This window comes from Scardinius erythrophthalmus, assembly GCF_964197995.2.
Source record: "Scardinius erythrophthalmus genome assembly, chromosome: 24".
Lineage (NCBI taxonomy): Eukaryota > Metazoa > Chordata > Actinopteri > Cypriniformes > Leuciscidae > Scardinius > Scardinius erythrophthalmus.
The window spans coordinates 9,796,907-9,810,061 of NC_138244.1; the positions used below are offsets into that span (position 1 = coordinate 9,796,907).

Below are 13,155 nucleotides of genomic sequence, written 5' to 3' on the forward strand. Positions count from 1 at the left end.
CATACATCCTCATGAGAACAATATTTTTTTAAAACATCAGAAATGGGAACATAGGAGAAGCTACCTATTTTATGTCCTGTAGACCCTCTTAAAGTGTATTGAACTGGTTCAGTCAAGTCTAACATTGACTTACAGTATTCTTTCAATTTGAACTGAGAAGAGAACTCTTTTGATGCTTCCTCAAAAAAATCATTGGACTGTAAAACCTGCTGAAGTTCAGGACATCCTTTGACATCAAAACCATTTTCTTTAAGATGATAAGATACAAATTCATCGTAATTCTCCTTAAAAAAACAAAATAAAAAGTTTACATCACTAAGAATTTCCTGCTGAACTGATTCTGGTAAATTGTTTTTTTCCCTGCATTTTAGGATGAAGCTACAAAGATTATTTTTAAAGTTATATAAAAGTGTGTCCATACAAGGGGGGGTTTGGACATCTGCATCATCACACATAACATGCTCATGTTCATCTTCAGAAGCAGGGTTTTCACTAGCAGGCTCCTCACTAGCAGGCTCCTCACTAGCAGGTAAAATACAAGCTCTATGTTTTCTATAAACATGACATCTGAAAGATGGGTAACTAGAAAAAGTGGATTGGCAGTCATTGAGTCCACATGTGATCGAGAAGCCTGCCTCATGGGCATGAGTTAGTCCCACATGTTGGACCAACTTCATAAGAGTGAAAGTTTTTCTTTGGCACTTAGGGCACTGGTGTAAACGTGGGTGTAAACGAGGCATTTAGAAGAGGTGGTTTATAACTCTGGTTACAGTCGTCGGCAGAGGCCGGTCTCCCTTCACATTAATTTTCGCAATACATCGCTGGAGAAATGTCAGAGTGTTCTTGTTTTTGGGTTGGTATTCAAGATTGAAAACAAAATATGAATAAAACGAGGAGATCATGGCTTCCTCTACCTTCATGCCTTCACACACCTCGACCCTGTCTACCTTCAGGGAACAGGAGCTTCGTCCCTCAAATGTGGACTTCCAGTCTTCTTGGGTCACCTGGACAATTGGGTATGGTGTGTTGTGTTCACCCTGAAGAATACAGCAAAGTAGACAGGGATGCAAACACATGTTTGGTAAAAGAAAAAGAGATAGTCGATCCGATCCGATCCTATCCTATCATTCCTCCCCCCCCCCCCCCCCCAAAAAAGAAAAAAAATACAAAACACTAGAGTGCTAGAGATCCATACCTCTCCCATCATAATGTGATGATCCACACTCTCTTTAAAAATGATTGGCAGGAGGATTAGTGCCGCTCTGAAGTCCATTCCTAGAAGAGAATCATGAAAAATCGATACTTTATTCATCCTGAAGGAAATTTTAGGCATCCAGTAGCTTATACAAACACAAAATCTGATTATCATCTCAAAATGCACTTTGTCTACTGATTTGTGTGAGTACACTCATAATAAGCGTTTTGTAAGTACCTGGTAGATCCTCGGTAAGCGCTTCTTCTCTGGCCTCCAAGTACTGTTTGACTAGTGGAGATTTTCCTTGAGCCAGGGCAAGTACTTTGGGAACAATCTGGTTAAAGCCATCAGTGAAGCTAATGCTCGCTGTGGAGTGGATACGACCCACCTCCTCCAACAGCTGCAGAAAGACAAAGACAAGTAAGCACCTGACCATGAGGGAAAGGGGATTACAGAGTATTTTAACATGCTATGGGGGGGTTAAGAGAATGCGAAGTGGAGTATAATTCTAGACTATACTAGCTCTGTTTAAACAAACCATGTTTACAAAGTCAAGACTTATTTAAATGTTTTTATAAAGGTCTTGTTGTTCTAGGGTACATCTAACTTTTAACACTTACTCCTGAGGGTGTCTTTAAGAAGGGATATTTCTTCACAGTGTCCTCAACACTCATTCCTTCTGCAATCTCCTTTTGCCTCCATGCTAAAGTTCTCTGCATTAGGTCGCGTACAATCACAGTGTCTGGCTGCGCCTTGCTGTATTGTGTTTGCAGAATCTTAACATGACCAGCGATTGAAGATGCATCTTCCCCAAGAACATCAAGTTCCTATTGACCAAAATAGTAACAGAACAGAAAAATTAAAAAAAGGATCAGGCCAGGGGAGTGTGGGACAGAGACTGAGAGATCTGACTTCTGTATTCTAAGAGAGGGGGAAAAAAGAGAGGAGGAGAGGTGAGTGAAAGAAAGAGACAGGCAGGGGGGGGTATGTTTAGCTGAGACTAGGGCTGTTGCGATAACCGCAATATTGCAGTACCGCGCTACTGACAAGCCAACCGCAGAGGAATGCAAGTAATCGCAGCACACCGCAATATTCGCATTTTCTTTTTTCATAAGGCAATAATACCCTTCTTGTTTTGAACTTCGCTCACATATATTGAATGTTAAATAAGTTAATAATGATAACGAGACTTTTTTTATCATGGTGATTTGTACAGAGGCTTTGTGAATTTGCACTTAAGCCTAAATAGACCGACGAATGATCGACGGATTGCGTGCGATTACCTGCGTCTGTCTATGAGGTAAAGTCATATAGATTTGTGAAAAGGTTGCTGTGTCCAAGGAAAGCGAAATATGTTGAATATGTCCCTGGCATCAGTGACAGCGCTGGTCAGCATTCCACAGCGTGAGGAAGCCGCAGGAAACAAAAATCAGAAAGCCACACATTAAATCGCATCAGCTTCAGCGTTACCCATGCGACGCGGTAAGCTGAGCCTTGAAAAGTGGAGCTCAAAGTTAAAAATAAAGTAACACCTTGTTTCATCACTATCTTTAAATGAATCAGCGTTTTTGAACGTGTTCGTTGAACGAACGGTTATATGAATCAAAGACAGGCTGTTCCCACTGTAACTGCGTGCTGAGTGACAGCCTTTCAATGCGCAGATAGACACTGTTTAGTTTCGGTTACATTACTGAAAATGTACTAGTTTTTGTGCATGCTGACCACATCATAACACTTATTTATATAGCAACAAATAAATATAAATAAATCAAATAAATAAATAAATAAATGGCACATCGCGCTATTGAGCCACTCAAAATTACCGCAAGGGAAATTCCTTCACCACGACAGCCCTAGCTGAGACAAGAAATTAGGTAAGGATACGACCTTACAGTTCGACCCTTACCACGGCTTGTGCACATGTGACTAATCAACTCCCCACCCCCTTTCCCTCCCTTGTTTGACAATCAAACAACAAAAATTATTTAAATCCAACTCACTGATCGTGGCTTGGTTCTCAGAGAGGTGTTTGCACTCTCAGCATCAGGTAGCTTGGACTTCGTTCCATGGGCAAACTTCTCTTTGATCAGTTTCACTTCATCATTTTGGACAAGTGGAGCACGTTCGGTCTTGAATTTGCGTTTCAGCGACATGTGCCAGGTATGCTTATTTCAACAACAAAAATAAATCCAAATTACTCAACAAAACCTCTCACTTTGGATGAACAAAGCTAGTCCCATGGAGTTACAATGGAAGCGTCCATACGCCAAAAGACCGTTTCACAGTTTATATGTGCAATATGACCACTCACCTGCAGCAGGTCGCGGAATCAAGGCTCAAATGTGTGTCCATATACAGTAGCCTATAGGCTATATTCACCAGCTCCACTACTTCCTGAAAGTAAAACTGCATCTACCATTTCCTGTCCTATACTATTGGAATAAGTGACCAGGACATACCTGATTAATCAATTGTACAACTGACTGGATATTAACTAATTAATTATCCCACCTCATTGGTGGAGGTCTGGAGGAAGCTTTGAGGTAAACATTTGTGCTTTTATTCAGAGACCTGCTGCAGGTGAGTGGTCACATTGCTCCTATAAACGGGGAAACGGTCGATTGGTATATGGACGCTTCCATTGTCACTCCAGAGACTTAATACACACATATTAGGATGAAGGATAGGACTACAACAAAGCTAGCTAGACAACAATGACTTTCAGAGTTCATTCACATGGTTTAATATTTATCATGGAGTACATTAAGCAAAGCTACTTACATAGCCATTTCCCGTAACATCCTTCAGGAATGGGTATTTCCGGATTAATGCCTGGGCTACCTTGACATACTCTGTGTGAGTGGGATACCTAGAACAGAAACCAGTAAAAGTAAATGATTAGTGATAGATATAGCATCTGGATTGGATTGGTGAATGGACAAGTCCAGCAGAAACAGTGCCAACAAAAGACAGAATGAGCAGCAAGAGACAAAAAACAAGACACACAACACACACACGGGACAAAGAATACAGCCAGTAGTACTTACATAGTATACATGGCAACAGTCTCATGCAATACTCGTATTATTTTGTGCCTGTATTGTGGAACTCTCTGGACCTCCTCTTTGGCATCCAGCTTTGCTTGAAGCTCTTTAGGGAATGATGGGAGGACATAAACATCAGGCAGTCTCCCAAAGGACTGAGAACTAGTTTTACAAGAAAAAATAAAGACAATTTACGTCTGTTAGTTCGTTATAGTAAGTACTACGGTAGCCGAGAGGCCCTCACGGCCACTTTAAAGTACAATGATTTGTTTCGATTTCTTTAAAACAGGTAAGTATAAGAGCTTAATAAAAGAGAGTTGGTGTTGCAGTTGAATGAAACTCAACACTTACCTCGTAGCAGCATCAACATCTAGCACTTGAAATGTAATAGTGTGGATCTCCTCTGTGTCCATGTCCTCTGTAAGAATAAATAATTATATTGCCTTCATATAGCAGAGATACAATTAAATTAAATATCTATATTGTAATTATAAAATTACATTTAAAAAATATTAAATAACTCGTTTCATGAAATTAGATTTTGGTCATCCTAACCAGAATTGTTAAAGGTTAGCAAATGTTAACATGATTGATAATGTCAATGGCATGCAATTATTATTATTTTATTTTAAGGGGAAGGAATGGTCAAAAAGAAGAATTTTTTCAAATGAATTTAAAAAACAATGAATTGTAAGTTCTGTCATATTTTTCAATTACTACTACTACTGATTTAGTTTTTTTCCCCATGGTATCGATATTGAGGTATTTAGTCTGGTATCATATCGAAGTCACAATTTTGGTATTGTGACAACACTACTTCATAAATCACCTTTCCATTAGGGCTGGGCGATATATGGCCAAAAAAAATAAAAAATCAGTCGATATCGATAATTATCACGATAAAAGTCAAATCTTTATTTCTTTCAAGTTTAAGGCAGATTTTTGCTCCTAAGTGACAGTTGTAGAAACCAGAGCGTTAATTGTGGTTTTAAACTACTCTATTGTCAGAACATATCATTTTTTTTTTTTATGTAATACTGACTTTTCTGATTCTGAGTTTTATTTAACTTAACCATTGGTCATCCAGTATCACGCATTTAGATCATGACTACCACAGATGAAACCAGGCATAGCCTGTAGCACCTCACTATCATGGCAAAATGTAACATTATGGTTTCTACATACCTGCCAACCTTGAAATTATTTTTTGCGTACCGACGGGGTGGGGGGGGGGGGTGGGGGTGTGGACGACGACGGCGACGACGACACACATGCATTATATTGCATTGCATAAAATGTGTGCTGGTCAACTAGTCTAAAATTAAGAAACCACTATAAAACTGTAAAAAAAAAAAAGATAGGCTACTTAATTTATTATTCCAATATCCAAATATGATACTAAATAACACAGGGAAAAGGGCTTCTATTTGTGACGTGGTCTTTGCATTTGAACATTGCGCATTTTAAACAGGACACGCATTAGCTGAATAAATGTTAGCCAAAACATTATAGGAAACAGTTGACAATAAATAGACAGGAGTCCAATAATAGCATAACGAATCACTTATTCTAAAAAGAATATCAAGTATACCGGTAAGTTAGATACTTGAATACTTAAATCCGACACATGGGTTTCTCGGCGACGTCATCACTGCTTGCGCACGCAACCAAGAGGCAAAAGACCCGCGGTCTTCGTACCGGAGTAAAGGGTTTAAGCTAGTAGCAAAGTGGTTTTGTTGTCGCTAAGTCAAAATGCCAAGGAGTTGTTGCGTAATTTATTTACATGCAGGCCTATCTGTTGTGTTTTATCTGCTCATTTAAATTATACGTGTTGTAAGTAATTCCAAATCTAGGCGAATGGAAGAGTGGGACAGAAGGAGGAAGTTGTATGTTATATTCTTTCTATTCATAATTTGACGAGCTGCACATGACCACATAGCACGTATATAGTTGTATGCATCAAGGGATTTGTACGCTCTAATCATTTCTCTTGTATACACACTTGGTGTCTGAATAAGATAATTATATATATCAGGCCATACAATTGCTGGCCACCTCTTGTCATCCACAATCCAAAGATCGTCATGTATTGCGCAGGGATCCGGTAAGATCTCACCATTGCTGAGATTAAGTTTTTTAATATTTATATATAGATTATAATCGCCACGGTCGGAGGTACTAATGGCTTCTCACATAATCCATCGTCAAATCTTTGATTTACAGTAAAGTAACGTTATATGTGTCATGAAATGTTGCAGGTCGTAAAGTAACGTAAACAAAGTTCACTTATATAAAAGCAAATTCGGGGTCTAGAGATGCTGCACTGCTAACATTGGCTATTACATTACTAACTTAGTCTAACATAATAATTCATACATGCATCACATTATGTCCGGATTTTGATTCGTAAACAGTTGGACGTTTTAAATATGAGACACAAACAAACAGATCCAACTCTGAAATTGCAGTTTATTATTGAGTCAACAAGAAATTACAAACAATGCGAAATCTACGTTAATTACAATGTTCTTTTACAGAACTCGGCATAACAGATAGCGGTTTTCTGCCTCCTGGATGCGCGCGCATCCGGTATAGTTTGTATACAAGAAACCCGTGTATAAGGGCTGTTAAAACGTTCGTCATTTAACGAATTTTAAAAACAAGGATGGATAATACAAAATGCTTTCTGGCATTTTCACAGAAAAAAACAAAAAACAAGCAAGAACAAAATTTAAACTTAGCCCGTCAAATTTAATTTTACAATTATCTTCTCTCTGTGCGCGCGTCCGTGTTTGTGAGAGAGCTCGCGCAGCACTGATACAACGGTACTTTTTAATCCATAACTAACACGCTAGTTTTCATACAAAATAAATATGTAACATAATTAGGTACTTTAGTTATTATTAACACAATAACGTAACACATGAAGGCTACGTTTCTTAGCACTGAGAATTAATTAATAAACGCCTGTTTCTCCAGACTCGCGCTTATCCGTAATCCACAAATGATCACATCACTTTCATAATCACGAAGCCATAGCGATTTCAAGTTTATTAAGATTTATTGTTCAGTATTTCTTGAGCATTTTATTATTTGCGTGGCTGAATGATGTCTTCCTCTTTTTCTGAGTGACCATGAAGAACGGAGTATTAGTAAGATAATCCATGCGATCCGTGTGATCATCGAATCCATAGGATTAGGTTAACTCAGTACAATATTTCAACTTTCCATATCGAGCCCAGCCCAGCCCGTTTACCTTCAGGAGTCAGATGTACAGTGACTACTGTAACGTTACTGTCCTCGCTTATGAAATCAGTCAGACTGCGGGCCGCGGGAGTAGAAGAAGGCGGATCGAGCGGGATTCTTTATTGGTGTCGATTTTCAGTCTCTTTTTAATGATAGGCCTTACGCATCTGTCAATCATCCCCGCTTGCTATTTGGGGAATGAATCCAGCGCTATGATTGGTCGAACTCTTCTTCTTTTGCTGTTGCTTGATTTGAGGACTGCGCGTGCAGAGGCGTCACCAGGTTTTTGCGTAGTTTAGACTAACAAATCGTACCAGCGTACTTTGATGTCAAAATGCGTATCCGCTACGCAAAATGCGTACAGGTTGGCAGGTCTGTTTCTATGGTATTTGTATGAAAAACAGTAGCCAGTAAATACATTAGCTTATATACTTATATACATTAAATAGCTTTATACATTAAATACTGTAATTATATTCCATTAGTCCTTTAATACATTGTCTACATTAATAATATAATACAATTCAATATGTATATCCCACTTTTCATGGTGCAGTTAATATTACTAGGCTAATGTTACAGTAAATCCATGGTAAATGATGGGAATTTGTAGACGGAAAATGACTATCGTTGCGCAGTGTTTCTCCTGTTTGTCAGCGCTGTTTCATCTGCCTTTACATTGTGTTCCTTTTCACTGGATTTCGTGACCGAGACCGATCAGAGTAAACGCATCGGCTCTACTGAGCTCACGCTGCCGTTTGGACATTGAGCCGAGCGGATAAATGGTCCGTGTGGCGCGCGGTTCAAATGAGTTTCGTTACGCTTTTGGAACGCAAAAACGTTATCGAACATTTATCGACCTCTTGATATCGTTTTATCGAGAAAAATTATATCACGATAATTATCGCTATCGTTTTATCGCCCAGCCCTACTCTCCATTAATAACATTGAAGTGCTGTGGGGTGGGGTGGGGTGGGGTGGGGTGGGGTGGGGGGCTACCTGTGCTGTGAGTAGCCGTTACGGGACAGTCTCTACCCATGTTGGGTTGTGTGTTCCTTTGAGTGGGACAGGCCTCTCTGTGTCCAGGCTCTTGCATCTTTCGTACTATTTGAAGGAACTTGGCCTGCTTTTTGAACGAGCCTTTAAATAGATGGTCCAGCATTGAGTCAGTTAAGCCCAGGTGTACCGTCTCTCCATCCACTTCATTTTCTATTAAGTAAAAAGTAAATTTTCTATTAATAAATAGCACATTGGAATTTGATCATTACTCATGCATTATGGGTATATACACAGTAACTGGTTGTCCACATTTCAGAAATTCCCACAGATTTCATTTGTTCCGTAGAGCAGTGTTTCTCAAATATTGGTAGTGTACCCCTAGGGATACTTTGGAGTACGTGAATTTTTTTGCAAAAATACTGATTTAAAAATACATCATGCATAATTCCTACAATAATTATACTATATTAATGAATGAATTAAGTGATGGATTCTACATTTGAAAAAAAAAAAACATTTAAATGTTTTTTTTTGTTTTTGTTTAAAAAGGCTGTTTGTATTCTTCCTCTTTAAAAAAAGTCCTACCAAAAATGTTTTGCACTGGTTAGGGGATACTTGGCTTAAAAAAGCAATTCAAAGGGGGTAAGTTACAATGTTGAAAAACGTTTAAGAAACACTGCTATAGAGAAGACCCGGGAATAGGCTAGTTGCGCGTGGCCGCCATTTTGGATTTCGGATCAGCGAGTGTGTCGCATTACGCCGGTGCATTTAATTGCCACTCGCTCGTGTGATAGTAATATGGATCTTAGAAGTATTTTAAGTGATAATTGATTCTATAAACAACTATAAAAGATACATTTCGGCTTTATCCGGCTACCTGCACCGGGCGTAACGCGAAACTGGAAGTGTCTAACCGCACACTCGCTGATCCGATGTCCAAAATGGCGGCCACATGCAACTAGTCTATTCTAACGTGCACAACATAGCCGCCATCTTCTAACGTTAAACTGAGTTCCACGTGCACAAATGGAATCGAACATCATCCAACATCTTCAACATATAAATATACAATACCCGTACACTAAACACCTACACAATTGATTATCTACATAGCTGCAGCACTATTTGGACATCAACTTAACTTTAACTCAACTTTTCTGTATGAGGAACTCGAGCTAACGAGCCAACTCTAAGCTGGCAAACGTTAGCTAGGTCAGCTAATATTATGCTTTTTTCTTTACAATCTTTACAACTAGCTAACGAACGTTAGTGGAAACTTACAAATAAGTCCCGATATAAATGTTAGTTCGATCTAACTGTAACTTAGCTAACGTGCAGCCAACTTTAATCAGCAAGTGTCACTTAAATGTAACTTTACGTTAGCTAACGACAGTACTCACCTCTGAATTTCTGCACTTCAATCTCTGTCATAGTTAAACCATCTTCTTTTAAAGTTTGGATCAGCTCATCTGATGATAAAGTTGGCAGGGCCATTGTTGAGCTGCAAAGGGTCCTGCAGGCTCCAGCGACTGACAGTGAGTGAAAGAAAGAGGCGTCAAGTGACCGCTGACGTAGAACGCGAATAACGGCGCGAAAAAAACAGCCAGTCATAATATTAGACAGACCAACAACAGGACAATTTTAACAATTTTCGCCATCTTATTCATCACTAAATTCACTTATGAGAACGTTTTAGGCGAGAAAAGAACTGTTTAGATTTCGAATATAGGCAGTCTTGTGAAAATTGATGCCAAATTGACAATTTGCTTAAAAGTTTTCGGAGTTGAGAAGCTCAATGTGAGGTGACAGCCAGCAGGCGCCTGCCCCAGCCGCTAGCTCGTCGCTCGGCCAGTCCTGCTCAGAGACCCCGCTGTGAGCTGGAGGTCTCGCAGACCGGTCTCGTCAATAAAAGGCTTTTATTTCGCCGCTGAAGATTAGTTTGTTTACATGCTGCTCTTGTAAACACTCAAATTCCATTCATGCCATTGACATCCAAGTTCACCCTATACTCATGACGTCACATACATACTCACTATCAGTGAAACAGCATGAAATAAACTTATCACAGAATTAATGAATAAAGGAAAACATAAAACATGCAGAATAACACTATACTCGGTACTTTATCTCCACATTTTTATCTCTGCATAACTCGCGGCGCGCGGGCGCTAATCACACCAGGTTTGCTAACAATGTTCGCAGCACAGATCGTTAACACTATAGTTTACAGACTCAACAGTCTCATATACATAAGAAATAATACAATTAACAGTCCTTCTTATGAAGATCTAAAACAATGATGGTGTACATTTTATACATTCGTTACCTGTAAAGGATGATATTAATTAATGATGCGACCATCAGCTTTGCTTTATCTTGAATGAAACGTATCGCGAGAAGAACTCCTTCTCTAAATGCACGCAAGCCGCGCCCACGCACACACAACCAAGCACACACATCTATCTTAACTATAATAATATATTATTGAATTAATTCGAACCAATAGTGCTTATAGAACCCACAATATATGCAACAATTATTTAAATGAAAACAATAATGATAATAATTATAAAAATCGAGTATAAATCTGTAAATAATCCCTTAGCAGAAACGAATGAAAATACTTACGAAACTTGATAGTGATAATAATTATGCACTTATCACAGAGGATTATTCAGCATACCACATTTACAAATTATGACAAAGGCTCTATCAGTCTTAGAAAAGGCACACATAAGTAGCTGCTACCCCAGAGGATTGTGTACCCTGTAACTTGAAAAGTACTTCTTAGTACCCCACATGAAGTGTACCCTTTGACTTGAATAAGGTACTTTTTTGTACCCTGCAGGATGTGTACCCAAAAGGTACTTCTAAGTACCCAATGGGAACACGATAGGACCTTTAATGGTACATTTGTGAATGTTGTACCTTAACTATTACTTTATATGACAATGTACCTTTTCAAAGGGTACATATATGTACCTTTCACCATGCATATTTCATTGTGTACCCCTTTTCTTTGGAAAGGTACTTTTTGGTACTCAGCTGAATACATGTTTGTTCCTTTGCTGGCACATTTGTGAAATTTGTACCTTAAAGTACTTAATTGTACCCTCACTGTACCTTTATTTCTGAGAGTGTATAAAAAGACCTATGAGAACTAGAGGGAACTTCCTCCAATGAGAAAACATGAATGAATCGAAAATCCGTCTAAGATGTTCAGCTATCTTAAGTGTAAACAAAGCTTTAATGGGGAATAGGGAAGTGGTTTGTTGCGGTTAAACCAGATTAATTTGGCTATGTCAATAGAAAAGCATGGCCTTGATTCCCTTAACTTAGTTTCCTTAAATTACTGTCAATGTTAAAAAAAAATAAATAAAACAATAATATTTAGAGTCATGAACTTTTTCAGTATTCTTTTCAGTGACGGATCAAGAGAGCTACGCTAATGTCCCATTTGCATCCACTAGAGGTCAGTGTAGAAACACACTGTAATCAATGAGGAAACTCCATCCACAGGGGATACATTTTCACTTTATGGTAAATGCTACCATTTTCCACATTTCCATGTATTTTTCTTTTGTGTTAAATGTGTTAATATGTCCTAGCAGGTTTTGCAGGTTAAGGTGCTTTTTAAGGTGTCTAAATTTATCCTCAAAACTGTTCCGACATAGATCATTTACTCAAGCGATTCCAGAAAACAAAGATAAGATTAGCTGTTGTGATTTATTTTCCATCATTTCAACAAAACACTTCCCTTTGGTAAAACACTCTAGATAAGAAGCTATTGCATAAGCCCGAGTGCCTTAAAAATAAAAACATGTTAAACACGCAAATGGGATTCAAATGAAACAGGGAAATGTCAATCATGAAATGTTTCAACATCTGTAACGTCTTTATTTTATTGCATTGTGTCATGTAACACATTAAATCACATATTTCAGCTTACATCTCAAAACATTTTGACAGTATATTTAATGTAACCGGTAATCCCTGTTTAGCAGCTGTTGTCTTTAACCCTTTCATGCACAGGCGTCATACAGTGACAGCTATTAAAAAAGCCATATCTTGCGTATATGCATGGGTTTTGATTGCAGAGTTGCACATCAACCACTACAGTGGACACTAGTGCATCATCATATACACTGCCATCAAGCCGTTGTAAGTGGATTTTTTTCTCCAAACCAAGATTAAGGTTAAGGCTAAGTATTGTCCCAGAGGGAAATTTGTCTTGGGCTCAAAAATACAGCCACTGCATCACATAAAACAAATAGTAAAATGACCAAACAACACAATACAATAACACAATAAGACATAAATTAGAAAGAGGAAAGAAAAGGGAAACATTTGTATTAAAAATATTGAAAAAAAAGTTGGAAAAAAACACATGGAAAAAATCCTGACTTAAGCTGTCATAATTCATGCATAAAAAGGTTAAGTCTCGATGTAAATTTATTTAATTAGTTATCTACCTGTTTAGGACGATTTTTAAATTGTCTTTCTGGACTACATAACCCATCACCCTCAGCAGCAAGTATACCAACAAGTCCCGCCTCCTTAAACACGATTGGCTGGTGTGGCTCTCACACGCAATCGGTGATTGGACCGTTGAGACGTCGTTCATACAGCCGCACCAACCACAACAAACAATGCGGGTCTTGTCTGTGTGAA

The 13,155-nt window shown here is 38.5% G+C and overlaps 1 protein-coding gene across 1 annotated transcript; it reads right to left on the reverse strand.

Annotated features, from left to right (window-relative positions):
- Positions 1-644: 644 nt before the first annotated feature.
- On the reverse strand, positions 645-10,019 carry LOC308684731 (sterile alpha motif domain-containing protein 3-like). Its single transcript, XM_081355996.1, has 10 exons — positions 9,885-10,019; positions 8,485-8,694; positions 4,591-4,657; positions 4,243-4,401; positions 3,977-4,064; positions 3,196-3,360; positions 1,816-2,022; positions 1,433-1,595; positions 1,196-1,275; positions 645-1,037 (listed from the first exon to the last, which is right to left on the reverse strand). The coding sequence occupies exons 1-10, from the start codon at positions 9,976-9,978 to the stop codon at positions 741-743; spliced, it is 1,530 nt and encodes a 509-aa protein (XP_081212122.1). The 5' UTR covers positions 9,979-10,019; the 3' UTR covers positions 645-740.
- Positions 10,020-13,155: the final 3,136 nt, after the last annotated feature.

What these genes read in the sequence shown, in the direction of transcription:
- LOC308684731 (XM_081355996.1), bottom strand. Translation starts at nt 9,978, where the DNA reads ATGGCCCTGCCAACTTTATCATCAGATGAGCTGATCCAAACTTTAAAA. An exon ending in ACTGTTGCCATGTATACTAT is followed by an intron (nt 4,065 to 4,242) that starts GTAAGTACTACT and finishes TTTCTGTTCTAG; the next exon opens with GTATCCCACTCACACAGAGT. An exon ending in ATCACATTATGATGGGAGAG is followed by an intron (nt 1,038 to 1,195) that starts GTATGGATCTCT and finishes TGTATTCTTCAG; the next exon opens with GGTGAACACAACACACCATA.